This window comes from Ranitomeya variabilis, chromosome 7, assembly GCF_051348905.1.
Source record: "Ranitomeya variabilis isolate aRanVar5 chromosome 7, aRanVar5.hap1, whole genome shotgun sequence".
NCBI classification, from domain to species: domain Eukaryota; kingdom Metazoa; phylum Chordata; class Amphibia; order Anura; family Dendrobatidae; genus Ranitomeya; species Ranitomeya variabilis.
Genome location: NC_135238.1, coordinates 139,624,906 through 139,642,051, shown reverse-complemented (window position 1 = coordinate 139,642,051; position 17,146 = coordinate 139,624,906). Strand labels below are relative to the sequence as shown.

The following is a 17,146-nucleotide window of genomic DNA, read 5'->3' as shown; positions in this document are numbered from 1 at the left end:
GCAGGTAGCTGTAGGAGAGCAGGTAGATGTAGGAGAGCAGGTAGCTGTAGGAGAGCAGGTAGATATGGGAGAGCAGGTAGATGTAAGAGAGCAGGTAGATGTCGGAGAGCAGGTAGATGTAGGAGAGCAGTCACCCCGGTCCCTCTCCGGCTCTTGTGCTCGTCTGTGGCAGATTAATGGGATGTGTCAGTGCTGGGCTGTGATCAGTGACAGGCTGAGGGGCGGGCTGTGTGTAGCGCTGTGGCTCTGCCTCTCTGCTCTCCGCACATGCTGCCCTCTGTATAAGGCAGCAGAGTAGCTGGAGGGAGCAGACCCCAGGAGCCCGGCTCTGAGCGCACACTCCGCACCATCCTCACAGGTAGCCATACACAGGACTGCACTGGCCATTCTAGCCCCGGAGCCGCCTCCACTGGACACTTGTCCCCATCCCTGCGTCTGGGGCAGGAAACTCTTCTGTACCGCTGGCAGTGTGGATATTACAGCCCATACCCGGAATATCTTCCTGGCATTTTGCACATGCTGAAGCCCAGCACTGTCCAGGCTCCATGACTCGGGGACAGGGGCAGTGAAGACAGAGCTGTGTTCCTCACCATGGATCTCCTGGTGCTGCTGTTTGGAGTTATTTGTCTGCACTTCTCAGGATGCTCAGTGTCAGGACAAGAAGGTAAGAGCCATCCGCAGCAGTGCAGAAAGCCTCTGCTCCTCTCCCTGCCTCTGTTATTATGGAGGAGACGGGCTGCTGCTGGATCATGTCACATCTGGACTAAATCAAAGGTTTAAAAATACTACAAAGCCTTGTGCGGGGCTCTGCGTGTTGTGGAGCAGAGGACGTCTCCCCTGAGTGTTACCCAGAGTCCCATCAATCTGTAATAGCAATGCAGGGCAGGCAGTGAAAGGGTGGCAGGTATGGGGATAGCAGCGGTGCCCTGTGCCTGCGCTCTTGGCACAGGAGTGTGCGCTGCGGGGCAGGTCGTGCGATGGACAGACGATCAGAGTCTCCAGAGAGGTGGCTGGCTGCCACTCTCATGTGTTGGCAGAGTGCTGGGGAAAGAGACGAGGCAAAGCGAAGGGATGTAAGAGCGCAGAGAAGGGATGTAAGAGCAGAGAAGGGCTGTAAGAGCGCAGAGAAGGGCTGTAAGAGCGCTGAGTAGGGATGTAAGAGCGCAGAGAAGGGCTGTAACAGCGCAGAGAAGGGATGTAAGAGCGCTGAGTAGGGATGTAAGAGCGCAGAGAAGGGATGTAACAGCGCAGAGAAGGGATGTAAGAGCGCAGAGAAGGGAGGTAAGAGCGCAAAGAAGGGATGTAAGAGCGCAGAGAAGGGCTGTAAGAGCGCAAAGAAGGGATGTAAGAGCGCAGAGAAGGGCTGTAACAGTGCAGAGAAGGGATGTATCAGCGGAGAGAAGGGATGTAAGAGCGCAGAATAGGGATGTAAGAGCGCAGAGAAGGGCTGTAACAGCGTAGAGAAGGGCTGTAACAGCGCAGAGAAGGACTGTAACAGCGCAGAGAAGGGATGTAAGAGCGCAGAGTAGGGATGTAAGAGCGCAGAGAAGGGATGTAAGAGCGCAGAGTAGGGATGTAAGAGCGCAGAGAAGGGATGTAAGAGCGCAGAGTAGGGATGTAAGAGCGCAGAGAAGGGATGTAAGAGCGCCGAGAAGGGATGTAAGAGTGCAGAGTAGGGATGTAAGAGCGCAGAGAAGGGATGTAAGAGCGCAGAGTAGGGATGTAAGAGCGCTGAGAAGGGATGTAAGAGCGCCGAGAAGGGATGTAAGAGCGCAGAGAAGGGATGTAAGAGCGCAAAGAAGGGATGTAAGAGCGCAAAGAAGGGATGTAAGATCACAGAGAAGGGATGTAAGAGTGCAGAGAAGTCCATCTGCGCCAGGAGAGAGGCTAGAATTCCTGTTTCTCAAAAAGCTGAATAATAAGCCCGATCTCAGTGTGAATTGCGCCTGGGGAGGGTACAAGTACTGTAGACCAAGACATTACCATCAGTAGCTCAATGTAAAGTAATGGGATGCCTGCATAGTAGAAACTTGTAGGAATGGACCGGCACCAGATAAGGGGTGTTTGCAGACATTTACTGTCCTGTCCATTAATGCTCACAGACAAGGACAGGCTGAATAAAGTTACCCCTTACAGCCAGGGGAAGATCAGTCCTAGAATGCCATGGCTGTGTGCTGCAGTGAAGTACTGATCCCCATTCTGTGGGGGTCACACAGCCCAGGATGTCACCTCTCCATTCTGTGCATTCATCTGCTGGGATCCACACTGATATCTGCCTTCCTTCACAGAACTTGTGAATAAGATTAGGCCCCATTGTATTAGAGCAGATATACTGCAATCTGGTGTGAGGGTCCAATGTCACAATGCACACAGGCTGCTAATCTGTCATTCACACTCTGCACTCAGATAACATACTATGTACAACCTGTAGTGGACAATCCCCATTTACATGTTTCATCCCAGCACTGCATTGTTCATTGCCTGGCACTGTTTCGTTTGCCAGTGACCTGTAGTGTTGGGTACACGACAGCATGGTGCTGGGGGGAACATATGGAGCTGGGACCCCTCTGCATTCAATACTGATGATAGTGGGTGTAGATAGTGTTTTGCAGAGGCTAGTAACACTGGTTGAATACCTGGTAGGCGGTGGATGGTTAGGAGCCTAATATCAGATCTTCCTTCTGCTCGCCTCCCACTCACACACTCTACACATCTTCCTTCCAGCTAGCTTCCAGTGTAACATGGGAGGAATCAAATATTAATAATGGTGGTGAGATAACCCTTTCTAAAGGATTCCTTCCTCTAATAAATGGTGCTGATTTTTTGAGGGGAACATGTAACAAACATGAAATCATTTCCAGTGAAATTCGCCCACACAATGTTACGATGATTGTGGTTTTCTTTTTACATTTCTCTGTTTTTGTTTTTTTTAAGATCTGTGTCAAACAGCCATGTATTGACCGGATTTTCCAGCATGTTGGTAAATCATTTCTACGGATTCGGTATGAAGAAGGCAATCAATGATCCGTAAAGTCAACTCTGTATCCAATCCTTAGTAAAATTGGTACAGGAAAAATATATCTTTGTACCATGTTAGCCAGTGAATAGAAAAATATTAAAATGCCGGTGATGAAGACACCTGAGTAGCCTGAAACTGCTATTTGTTACCATCTTTACAATTAGCCATTAAAATGTATCAACCAGTGAGGACTCTCAAATCTTAAGATTTTAGTAAAATTGGTTCATTTATGGGCATTTCTAGGAGGCCCAGGAATAATACTCATGGACCTGGTAGAGCGCTTTGTTACTGGGTTAGAATGAAGCAATACCCCACAGACCAACATGGGACTGAAGCCCACACATCAGAGGCTCCAAGTAACTCAGCCTTTTAAATGGCATTGGCAACACATAGGGCTCAGCAACGACATGAAACAGCAAATTTCAGAACTGGCAGATGAGAAAATGAGCCCTGTGATTTCAGAAAGAGGATTATCCATCTCGGTGTTGGAAAGGGGATTTCACAAGGCAGTGGCATCTTATGATCCCGGGCTAGCTAAGTGGCTTTGGCAATCATCCTCTGACGATCCCCATGTGATTAAAAACTTTAAAGGGTGGAAAACATGCCTGGGGGGTGCCTGAGCCTTAAATACTCATCTTGTCTGCTCCCTCCACATCTTTGCACAGGGACAAGCAGCCCAGTTTCCTTTAGCGGGATGAATTATTTTGTGGAATAATTGGATCATAAAGCCATGTAAGATTCTTATTTGATCAAAGGCTGGCCACCTTGCTTTCCATAGTGATAGCTTATGCATAAACTGTCCTGATTCCTATGAGCCCCCTGGTTTCACCTAGAATGACCCCCTCAGTCCTGTAGTTATTATTGGGGATAGTAGAGGAATGATAGGGCTTGTCACATTAAGGTTATTCCCCTTGTGTCATGATATACTGGACATACCTCTGCATCTGATATATAGGAAAACCATTTCTACTAGAGTGGGCTGCAAGCCTAGAAGTCTCATTTCTGGCCAGCAGCTTACGTGTCTCAGCTGCCCCTATCAATCATTTATACTGTTATCACTTTATTGACCCTCTTTGAATACTTTCCTTGCCTTAAGGTCATACACAGTGCCAGAGTCTCATTACTTAAAACCCGACAGATAGGCAAAGTTCACTTGTAGAGTATGAGGACTGATCTCTCCTGATCCACTGGTCTTCAGAAAAACTGATAATGGTGAGGGTGTCATGGGCAGCTGAATGGTTTGGCAAACAAACTGGATGTTTCCGAGATGTTAGCTCCTTGGGTAGAATTTGGTTATAAATCTGATGGCCCACCTTGAGTATCCCCTTCTGAAAGGACTATAAACTCTTTAATGGGCAGGCAACATTTTTGGGGACTTGGATCATACCAATTTGTGCAGTGCGTTTTTGGTTAATTGTCAGTTTGTTATGCATGTTAGTTTTCCTTTGATTGCTTTGAGTGCGGGTTGTGGAAATTGTATTTTTTTGCTCTGCACTGTTGTCTAGTCCATTCGCTAGTGAGATGCATGCAGTGTAGAAGGCTACAATTCTGTTACACAGGGGACATCCCTTATGCCATTTACTGATCAGTCCTGTAATGAAGTGCCAGAAATAGAGCTGCTCTATCCATACCATGTGGAGACCCTCCTCACTGTGTCATCCTGGCTAGATTTAGTTTTCACACTTATCTCTTCTCATTAAGCCTGACAGCTGTGTCCTAGTTAACCCATTTATTACCATGGAGTAATAGTCAAGGGGACATCTGGGGTAAACCATTTAGTGCTCCCTTTGGGACATTCAAAATAGGTCTCCAACTAGGGAAAGCTTTCCGAACACCGGTCATCGGATAGTAAAAACATTGGGCCAATATAATAACCAAATTCCTACCAGGTGGATCCACTATACATAGTTACATAGGGTGAAAAAAGACCTGCGTCCATCAGGTTCATCCTTTCTCCACCAGCTAAGAAAAAAAGCCAATATCATGTAAATTAGATTCTGCTTAGTATGTCATTTTGTGGTTCTCATAGGATCCATGTTTTTGGTGGTCTCCAGTTCTGAACATAAATTTGTAAAGATACCATTGCTGTACATGCAACTCTGACAACGATACAACTATGTTACTGCATGTCTATGTTTGTTTGTATTTTGTAAAAGTAAGTAATTCTATGTTATGTATAATAAAAGTAATAATAATAATACAAAATACAATTATTACCGTCTTTAAAAAATCATGTACAGATCCACTGAATCAGCCCTGGTTAAGTCATAGTAAGCGTCTTGTAAGGTCAACATGATTGGGCCTCCCCAAGTATTTTTTTTTTTTCATTAGATCTGGTATTGTAGTTACTAACAAAATACTCCATCTGACCTTCCAATACGGTTTAACTCTTAATTAAATATGAAAAAGTGTCTACCCTATAATTGGATGAACAGTCAGTGGGTTGAGAACTCACAGGATCTTCTGATAAAGGGACTGGGATACTTAGTTTAAGTCACAGCGCCACCTAGGTATTAAAATAAGTAGTGTTCGAATGCTCGGGATGGATGACTGAATGTGGCCCGTGTGTACAGGATGATTTGTCTTCTCTATACATTTATGAGTATTATTAAATTCTCTTTTTCGACAAAAAGACATAATGTCGAGATCTGAATGTCAACACAGAGGGGCCTTCATGGTCTATGGCTAATATAAGACACATAATTGGCTAGTCAAGAGTGTGTATATTCCGAATTTCCCAACATTGGACCCTCATTTATTAATTTCCAGCTCATGGCTAATAGGTTCCAAGATACTAAAATGAAACTTATTTCTGGCGATGACGAGTGAAGGAAAGCGATGGCTGCCCTAACTAATCAGCAGTATCACTGAGCTGGTTTTCAGCACTGCGGTATCGATATGTAGCTATGTCCCTACTCTCTGACCTTGGTCGTGACGTTCCATGGCAGGTGGTCACTGCAGCCACAATGAGCAGCTCTCTCCACCTGGCCTCAGATTATCAGAGGCACAACTCTCCATGGTGTTCATGCACCCGTCACATCCCATCAATCTCAATGTGTTTTCCATAAGGAAGCGGCATCGTGATGGCAGTGATGTATTCTCCAGATTGAAGCCGTATGTTCACAAGTTGATAGGTGACTCATGCCCTTAGAAACACAATACATATGTTACTGGGGGTTTTTTTGCTCTGAGATTTTTTTTACGTTTTTAGTCAAATCTGTTGATCTCAACTATCACTTATATGGTTTGGTTTTCCTCATATTCCCTTTATAATGTGCACATATTCTAATGGCACCACTGCTTGATGATAGCACATAGAATTGTGTCCCTCACACTCACGCTAATGCTTATTTAAGGTGGTCTTAGGGATCTAAGCATCGTTTTGTCAGTCACAACGTTAGTCACATCTGAGATGCAGATTTGAGCATCTGAATACAAATTGTGATTGCTTATTCCCTATATGAGAAGAATGCAGTAGTTGGCATTGGTGGATAATTTATATTTGGGTCATCTCTTATCACTGGCGGACACAGAAGGGGGCCCTTTTGCCAGAACAGTATATGGGCCCTTAGCAGTTCATTCTTTGGCTATAGCCCTATTTAATTATATGGGGGATATGTAATTTAAAAGATAAGTAATGACTCAACAATTTACTTCTTTTATGGGTGGCAAGGTGGCTCAGTAGGTAGAACTGTAGCGTGGGGGGTCCTGGGTTCAAGGACAACATCAACAAGTAGTTTGTATGTTCTCCCCGTGTTTGCGTGGCTTTCCTCCGGGTTCTCCAGATTCCTCCCACATTCCAAAGACATACTGATAGGGAATCTAGATTGAGCCTCAATCCCACAGGGATGAAAATGTCCGTGATGAGCCGTGGAATTAATGGCCCTATATGAGCTAGTAGAATAAATCCTCTTTTAAAGTGAACTCTACTTGAAACATACTGTGCTATACACATCTGCAGTGGCTCATCTTATCCTGCAGGTGGCATTGTTTCTATGTGTGCCTATGATAAAGGGCACATCAATAGCTCAGAGCCGGGCAAACTGAACAAGACACCCTGAGACATTGAATATACCAGCAGTCAGTGCAAATCATTTATGGATCATCTATTTAGCTGCATATTACCTAAATACTTTATTCCAGACCCATATTTTGATTTTCTGTGTTTTATATACAGTAGTTGGTATATAAACTTATAGTCATACCTCTTAACCATTTATTTTCAGGTGAAGAAAGAAGATTAATAATAATATTAATATGCCCACCCGTGCCTTTATAAAAAGTGTGACTCACAGGTGTATTGCATCAGTGAGTATTAATTATAATTGTGCCCGGTGGGCTCAGCCCATTAAATCACTTAGTGGCTCAGGTGTTGCTATTAAAGGTTAACCCAATGTTTGCCAGCTGCCACAAAAGCCTTGCAGTGTAGTAACAGCTTGTATTATATGTAAATCCTAACTGAAGTCTTCCTTGTGCTGGAAATCAGTGGCAAACAGTGCAGACACAGGAGGCGCTGATGGGGATGCCAGAAGCATGGGAGCAATGTCTACGGGTATGTGGCACAGTAACTGGCAGCACTCTCCCAATACAGATCCTGGTTGGCGAAAGTTATAGCCCTAATCTGAGAAACTTTAGAGAAACAGTCTGGTGACAATACTGATACACTGCTATTGCTGACACAAAGAACTTGAGCCTTCTGGCTTAAATAATGAACAGCATCCCATTTCCTTCCCATGCTTCCTGTTTGGTTTGCAAAAATACAAAATCATTGTCTTACGGGGTATGTAAAAAGAAAGTGAGAGCGTCGTTTAGCTTAGTATTTATTTATATTAATAGAAGGATCTGATTTTATGGTCATAGCCACATAAGTGTGGTAACCCTTTTTTCGTGTTGCGCAGTCACCAGTAAACCGGAGGGGCACATTGCAGATGGCTATTACATTCCGTAATACTTGTATAGTAGAAGACTTTGTATAAACGACAGACTGAATCTGAATTCTGCAAGAATAATTAGTGTTCTTGGTGTGAAAAGGAGCTGTCTAATCAAACGGCCTCTTTTCAGATTGAAGCAGACCCCGCTGATTGCTGCAGGTCCAATCCAGAAAAACACTAGAGATTAGCTGCTATTTCCGGGGTCAACCATACATTACACGGAAATGTACCATTGCGTGCACTCTATTCAATGAATGGCTGTCTTTGTTACCAAGCAAGTCCCTTATAGGAAATTTAAATCCTCTAACAAGACATCACAACTTGATGAAATGACCCTTTTTTTCTAATTGCATGACCCCATGTTTGATTATTTAAATGGTCAATACCAAAATGACTGAAACTTGTATTTTTTTAACTCTGACTTTACTCTACATACTGCATATTCTCTGAGACTTCAACTGATGGGCTATCCTTATGCAATCAGTGCATGATTGTTGGTAGTCCAACCCCTATGACCCTACTCAAGGGCAGAATGAAGGGGCTACAGCATTGGTTAAAGGTCCAGAATCAACGTTCATTCATCTGAGGTCATCATCATACACATGGGTACCACGGTGCGTCGCATTCATTTCTCCCTATTTCATTGAAGTGGCTGAGCTGCAGTACCAGGTGCTGAGCTACAATACCAGGTGCTGAGCTACAGAACCAGATACTGAGCTACAGTATCAGATACTGAGCTACAGTACCAGATACTGAGCTACAGTGCCAGGTGCAGAGCTACAGTACCAGGTGCTGAGCTACAGAACCAGATACTGAGCTACAGTATCAGATACTGAGCTACAGTGCCAGGTGCAGAGCTACAGTACCAAGTGCTGAGCTACAGTACCAGGTGCTGAGCTACAGAACCAGATACTGAGCTACAGTATCAGATACTGAGCTACAGTGCCAGGTGCAGAGCTACAGTACCAAGTGCTGAGCTACAGTACCAGGTGCTGACCTACAGAACCAGATACTGAGCTTCAGTACCAGATACCAAGCATCAGTACCAGGTGCTGAGCTTCAGTACCAGATACTGAGATTCAGTACCAGATATTGAACTTCCTTACCAGGTGCTGAGCTTCAGTACCAGATACTGAGCTTCAGTACCAGATACCAAGCATCAGTGCCAGGTGCTCAGTTACAGTACCAGATACTGAGCTACAGTACCTACAGTACCAGATGCTGATCTACAGTACCAGATACTGAGCTACAGTACCTACAGTACCATATGTTGAGTTACAGTACCAGATACTGAGCTACAGTACCAGGTGCTGTGCCTGGATAAACAATGACCTCTCTGTTCTGCTGATCTATAGGGGTCCCAGGGGTCAAGCCCGCACTTTAGGCCAAAGTCCTAGACAGCCCTGTTAAACAAAATTGCCTGCACTGATACCATATGTGGAAGGATCGCCAACTTCTTGATGGATGCTTAGATAAGACAGAATAATTGACACAGTTGCCTAGATTCCCCCCTGTGCTAATGAGACAGACTGTAGATTGCCATAAACCTGCCGCAGCCCGCTGATGGGACGCCGGGAGAGAGGCAAGGAATTTGGAAATCCCATTTGTAGCCTTCTGCTATTTTTAAGATCGCTTCTGGAATTCACGTAACCACACTATATTAGAGAATGACTGTTCATGTAATTCCCCATTATTTCCTGTACCCCCAAGAACCCTTAGAATAGAAGTGACTGCATATCTAACAATAAAAGCTTATTTGTAATAATAATAAACACTGAACCACCTCTGTAAAATACATGTTAATAGCCATTAAATGGTAAAGAACAGAAAACCAAGCCAGCGCTAATGTGAAAATGGAAGGAACAGCTGGCAAGTTGTGAAAATAAAGCAGAATTAGATTAAGGGAGAGAACAATGCAATGCAGCTTTATGAGGTTATTATTAGGGGTTGGGATGTGTATATCCAGTTACAGATTATTACAGAGCTGCGAACACTTGATTACAATGTGTCAATCTGAAGAACAGGAGACCTGTGGGATGACCCCAGAAACACACTGTTCTTGACAACACAATTGCAAAGCATTATGGTCCTGCATTGTAGAGACCCCCTTACAGAATAAAGCGTTTCTTTCTGGGGGTTTAGGAAACTGTCAAGTACAGATAAGGCTCTTGATGTAATCCCTTGGGGGATACCAGTTTGTATTAAAAAGGAAAAAATTAATTTCTAACTACTGGGCTAGCTGCCAAATTATGTGACCTTACAACGGTGCAGCTGCAGTGCAAAAATAAACCTCCGATAAGTGAAATCTGTGAATCCCACCAGAGTGGATAGCAAGAACAGAGCGTGTTTAAGTCTCCTTTTCCTATGGGGAAGGGTGGGCTGTGCATTGCTGTAAAATATCCTACAGTTTTCTGTTTTCACAATGACACATTGTAACGCAAGGTATATAATTACGCATTGTCTACAACACTGGGCAGAATTTCAAGAAAAGATAGAAACGTGAGCGGTGATATAACCGTCCCTGCACGTATGTATCTCTAGGAGTTCATCACTATTTCAGCAAATATGGCACAAAACAGGTTGAGTAAATCATATCCATATGTCTGCATGCACGTGTATCCTTATATACGTATCCCAGGGTAAGGCAACTGACGACGCAAGCTCAGAGTAAACAGGAAATCACCAATTGCGTTCTGATCTCATGAGAACTGGCAAAATCTTTCCTGTGACATTTTAATGTACGGTGTATGTGCGTCTCAGTAACAGCTACTTATGACAAAGGGTAAGTGACGGGCTGCCGGTGTTTGCGGAGAAATCCTGGAAGGCATCGGAGTATCCTTCATCAAGCCCTAAGTGTCCCTCTTTAATCATGCGGAGTGTCAGAAGGAATGTTGCTGTGATCTGACTCTTCACAATGGCCCCTGAACAAACACGTCAATGCAATCTAATTGTCTACCTGTGTGTTCATATTGGTCACCAACCTGTTTGTTTAAGGCATGAACCTAACAAAATAACATTACATTGGTTTGGGTTTTACAAAACAACTAAACAAACTTGCCCAAATCACACACTCTGTTACCAGGTATGGGCAAGCTCTTCTAGAAATAACATTTATGTTTGCGTGGTTTAAAGGGAACCTGTCACCAGGTGTTATCCCAATGTAAAGTATGGCCATCACCTTTAAGGCTGCTTCTACAGCAATTTAGTATGTTGTATGTACTGTATGTCCCCAACCCCCTGTACATAGCGCAATAAAGACCTTTAATTATAGCGGCAGACAGAGCGGTTTGGTCGTTTGTGTGTTTCTAGTCTCGATCTGGCGCCTCATCTCTTCATACAGTCTCCATCCTCGTGCCCTGCTTCGTGTGGATGATGTGTCCTATGTAGTGATGAGCGAGTGTACTCGTTGCTCGGGTTTTCCCGAACACGCTCGGGTGATCTCTGAGTATTTGTTAGTGTTCAAAGATTAAGTTTTCATCGCCTCAGCTGAATGATTTACAGCTACTAGCCTGCCTGAGTACATGTGGGGGTTGCCTGGTTGCTAGGGAATCCTCACATGTAATCAAGCTGTCTAGTAGCTGTAAATCATTCAGCTGCGGTGATGAAAACTTAATCTCCGAACACTAACAAATACTCAGAGATCACCCGAGCGTGCTCTGGAAAACCCGAGCATCGAGTATACTCGCTCATCACTAGTCCTTTGTCATCCACAGTGACTCCCAATAAGGCTCCTGCACTTTCCTTGGCAGGGAAGAGAGAAGTATGTCTGCGCAGGGGCGCAATTGGGAAACAATATGTGGATAATGTACAATGCGTTATCCATGGAGCAGGGCAGGAGAACAGTGATTGTAGGAAGAGAGAAGGAGAAAGATCAAGACCAGAGACACCCATTGGACCAAACCGTGGTGTCTCAGGATATCATAAAATATCTTTTTGTGTCTTCAAGAGGGGATTGGGGACATACATATAGCATACTAGAATGCTGGAAAAGAATCATAGAATCATAGAATGATACAGTTGGAAGGGACCTCCTGGGTCTTCTGGTCCAACCCCCTGCTCAAAGCAGGATTTACTAAATCATCCCAGACAGAGGAGGCCGTAAAGTTGGTGTCTGTACTTAATATTGGGAAATCTGGTAACAGGTTACCTTTAATTGGCCTCTTTGGTGGTTAGGTTGGCCATGGTGTGATTGTATTCTAGTTGTATTATTATATTTTTTGACAGGTCATTGTTTAATTTAGTGGACTATGTGAAGTTAGATTGGCCCTTTTTAATTACTATTTGTCAAAATGTCTATAGATTGGTCCATGTGTGTTTAGATGAGTCGTGTAGGTTGAATTGGACTTTCTATGTGTTGCATACCTCATATTAGCATCTGTTTACACTAGCCAACGTGGGTCATTAAATGACCAATAATTTGCTTGCTTGTTTGCAGATCAGCTGTTCTTTAGTAGCCTGTGTACACAAGTTGACCCGGATTAAGATATTTTAAGGGTACGTACACACAATCAGTTAAATCTGCATGTGATCAGTGAACAATGTGGATTTACCACATCTAATACATTCTATTGTGGGCTTGGTATTTCTATTAATCCCATCCAATGTGCTTGTATCATGAAACACAGCATTTTGGATGCAGCGCAGGTGAGCTGCGTCCAAAACGTTGCTATTCCTGATCGTGGGCACGTATGTTATTAGATCATTCAAGACAATGCGTTATCAAGAATGATGATCTTTTGTGCAGCGCAAAAGATTGTATCAACCAACAAATGGGCATTTTGCTCTTTCGTCAAGTGATCAACTGACTGGTTAGACTGCAAGATTATGGTGAAACGAGCTCTCCACAAGGCAATTCTTGCTTTGTAAATTAATTTAGTCATTATCTTTTTAGATTGTTTGGTTAGATTGGTTAATTAATCCACTTGTGATTAGATTGGTCTTTGAATGGGTAGATCTTCCTTTGTAAATACATTTGGGAGCCCCAAACACAATAGATAGCTGTTGGCCAAATAATTATTTATCCCATGGACGGCAGTAGACATGGGTGAACCTGAACAGTAAAGTTCGGGGTCCATACTGAACACCTAGTGTTTGGGAATGGACTCTGAACACGGACTTCTCCAGGAAGTCTGTGTCACTGTCTGGGTTCGCTGACAACAGCGAGAGCAGGCACCGCTGATAGTAGTATTCATAAGCCGGCACCTGTGCTAAAAATAAATCAATAACAAAAAATGACCTGAGTTTTGCCTGCACTAGTTATCAAAAATAAAACAGACTCCATGTCACTATTTTAAAAATATATTCATTTATAGCACAGGCGCTGGCTGTTATCAGCCACAGCAGGTGTAGGCTGATGGGAGTAATACTCTCTCTTAAGCTGACGTGTGACTGAAAGTAACCTTTTTACCGCCGGTCACAGCTGTTGGCCCACACTGTCATCTGACATCATGGGAACTGCAGCTCTCTGGCCAGAGTCCAAGTTCGCCATGCTGTCCTTCAGATGACAGTGTGGCAAACAATGGATGTTCGGGCCGCTATTCATCTGAATGGGGTCCAGTTTCGAGTACTGTTCTGGAACCAACCCGAACATCCACGTGTTCGCCAATCACTAGCCTGCGTCTATCTCTCCTGATTACTCCATAAACAGGAGCACCCGCTCTGCTGAACGCTTCTGTGTTCCCTATGAGAGAGCCACTGCCAGAGAAGAAAAGGATTGGCAATCCAAAGGTGGAAATATTGGGTCCTAACCCACCTCAACATCATCTGTTGAGGGAAAGTGAGGTGTCACCATAGACATTAGAATTCTGACTGAGCCCACTTATATCGTTGATTTGTATATAGGCGGATTGGTCTTTGGGTAAATCTAATGTGGTTAGATTGATCTTTCCATGGCTTGATTGGTCCTTGTGAGGTTAGATTTAGCTTTGTTTGGAAAGATTGGTCTTTGTATGGGTAGAGTGATAGATATATGGGGTTTGATTGTTTCTGGTGTGATGAGATTGACTTATGCATAGTTAAATCTCTGTGTGCTTAGATTGGTCTTGATAAATCTGGCGTTTTCATGTAATTGGTCAGTATACGGTTGGATAGATTGGTCCTGGTTTGATTAGATTTTTTTTAGGTCAATTTTTTAAATACATTCCTACGCATTTTGCTTAGAGTGGCTTCTTGTATTTTCAGTGTCATGGTTTTTTATGATCCTGGGGATTTTCGCTATGAGTCAGACTGCATATGATGATTTGCAGCATATCAGCAGAGCAGTGTGCAGAATATGTAATATCTACTACAGAGCTATAAGAAAACAGACACACTGTGCTAGACACCATATCCCCCTGTGTGTCCTGTGCTGGAGAGAGCCCGGCTGGTGAACAGAGAGAATAGGGGCTTAACAGTGTTAAGTGTCTCTCTTGAGGGTCAGATCTCCCTAGAAAGGTTTTTCTGGATATCTGATAGAATAAAGAAAAGCTTCTCACATTGTGGGGAAAATGTGATGTAATGTCTCTGCAGCTTCATCCACCAGGCATGTGATATGGATTTCTACATGCTCCTGCCAGGAAAGTGTGCAGTGGTCACTTAGTTAATCCTAATTAATAAAATATAGATTTATGATGAATTTGAGTCTGCCTTCTCAACTGCTCCCTTGCAAAACCTTCTGTATTTTCCTTTCATAGTAGGCTACTGATCCTCACATTTTATGGATGCCAAAGATATGACTATTTAATCACTGTTCTGGCATGCCAGTAAAGCGGGATGACCTTCACTTAGGTCACCATTGTGCAGTATCATGTATACATTAGTATCCCACATGCATGCAGACACATTTAGCTGTGGCATTGTGCAACTATTCATTTACATAAGTGCAGAATTGTCAAACTTGTATTTATGTTAAAATTACATTTTGCTGTATCTGAAGCTGCAGCCTTGCAACCATTGTAAGAACATGTAAAGTAGGGCTCCACCTTCACAGGTAGAAATCTGCAAAAAATTACTTTCTTGTGACATATAATATTTGTTAGCCCTGAACTTGTTAGGACTGGCCATCGGGAGATGACACTGAATCTCCATGATCTTATGGAGGCCAGTGGGGCGTCTCCACGTAGCAGAAGTTGGTTATGTGTCATCTTCTGGTTCATTATTGCAGTCCTTGTGTGAGATGGAGGATTTGGAGAGTAAGTTTATCTCCCTGCTATGGCTTTGTCATTAAAGGGAAGCTGTCACCCTGTTTTTTCGATGTTTCCTGAGCTCTGCATTACGGCAGTATCTTTCATATCCCCCGATTCCCCACCTTTGCTGAGAAAATACCTTAATAATCTCTCTGTTTTCGTATGTCAATCACCCCGGTCCAGTCTGATGGGCGGGGTGTAATCGCCGTTTCTCCCCACCTCCTGCCTTGCTCTACGAATCTTCTTTCCTGCGTTGGCGTTGTTTTCTCCGCCTGCGCATTCAAGTGGCGTCTCGCGCGTGCGCAGTATGTTTTGCCCAACAGTGTGCAAAGCATACAACTCATTATTGCGCATGCGCCGGCATTTTCCTTGATGTTCTGTGCCCCGGAAGTCTTTCTATGCAAAGTGTGTTGTGCTGGGTCAAAAGCCGGAGCATGCGCAATAATGATTGCATGCTTTGCCCAGAGTTGGTCAAAGCATACTGCGCAGGCGCTAGAGGCAAATTCAAGGAGAGACGATTATTAAGCCCCGCCCATTGGACAGGATTGAGGTGATTGACATACGAAAGCGGAGAGATCACTAAGGTATTTTCTCAGCAAAGGTGGGGAATCGGCGGATATGAAAGTTACTGATGTAAAGCAGAGCTCAGGCCCTATTGAACCATATTTTTATCTCATCGAAAAAACGGGGTGACAGGTTCCCTTTAAAGGCGTAGTGCAAAACTTTTAGTTTAATCCTAAGTGTCTGTCTTTTTCATTTCATAATCTAACCTCTTTTCTAATATACTTTAATTAAAAGGTCCCTATATTCCCTCTTTACTCTCTCTAATCGCTTTTTTTTTTACCTACTTCGTGTTTGACACTTTTTTGAGAACCCTCAGTGCATGCTGGGATACTCAAATGAGACGTCATCAGGAGACAGAGGCTTCGGCCATTGCTGAAGCCCCTGCCCCCTCCCTGAAACCAAGCGTCATCAATTACCTCCATTTCTGGGACTGTGCTAGTCCCTACTCTACTGAGCATGTGTGGGTTGCAGATTCCGATGTTTGCTCAGTAGGATCGCTCAAATAGTCTCTTCAGAGAGGACAAGGACTAGAACTCTAGTGCCACTTATTGGAAGTAGCAATAGGTGGCAATAGAGTTCTACTTCTCTTCCTCTCTGAGAAGACAATTTGCATATTTCCCAGAGGAGCATTGCAAGGCTTAAAAGTCTCCTCACCTTGGCATGACAGGCTTGACATGTCACTCTCTGCAAGGAAAAACATTACACCTTGGTTCCCAGTAGAATCATATCACTGCAATATGCACAGTAACAGTGCTGTCTCTTGCTGTCTCTAAAGAGGTGATGTGTTGGCAACAGAATGCACTGTCAGAGCACATTTTAAGGAGATTAGCCAGCGAGCAGAGCCTAGTACTGCCCCCGCAAGTAACGCCACTTGCAGAGATGAGGCTGGCCACTGTTTTTCCTGCATGCAGGGTAATCTTGTGAGTCGCCCACCAGGGCAGTGGGGTACTCGGTACCGGGTCCGGTCGCTCTTAAAGGGGATGTCACGGTGGCTGCGACCTGGTCAGTGGCCCTGGGACTCAATTAAAGGGGAACGGTCTTTTAAGGGGTATTGTGAAAGTCTATTTTCGTGGCGCCACCTGTGGTTCTCGGTCAGTAGGGACCGACGCCGCTTAAAAGGGTCCTCTGGTGTGATGGTATGGAGGCTGGATGGTGACGCTTCCCACAGGTGAAGCGGGATCCCCAGGGCTCCCAAGGTATATGGCAGGGATTATGTGTTGCCGGTAAATAACAGGACTCTGGGTTGCAGTCTTTACCTGGTTTACTGTTGGTAGCAGGCCACAGTCCAGGGCACTGGCATCAGGTACAGAAGGAGTTCAGGCAGCCCAGAAACAAGAAGTCCCCTTGGCAGGACAGGTTGGGAGCCTTCCACTTTTCGCTCACTATTAGTCCCTTGCTGCCTGAAGTGTCCTAACAAGGTCCTCGTTCTTTCCTGTCCTGGTACAGTACCTGTATGGTAGGCAGCTTGA

The 17,146-nt window shown here is 44.2% G+C and overlaps 1 protein-coding gene across 2 annotated transcripts in view; it reads left to right on the top strand.

Moving 5' to 3' along the window:
• Window positions 1-279: 279 nt before the first annotated feature.
• NRP2 (neuropilin 2) overlaps window positions 280-17,146 on the top strand; it is a 153,395-nt gene continuing 136,528 nt past the window's right edge. For both annotated transcript variants that reach the window (XM_077275760.1, XM_077275761.1), the window contains exon 1: window positions 280-664. In XM_077275760.1, the coding sequence (XP_077131875.1) occupies window positions 592-664 (73 nt within the window). In that variant the 5' untranslated portion in view covers window positions 280-591. The remainder of the gene's footprint in view (window positions 665-17,146) is intronic.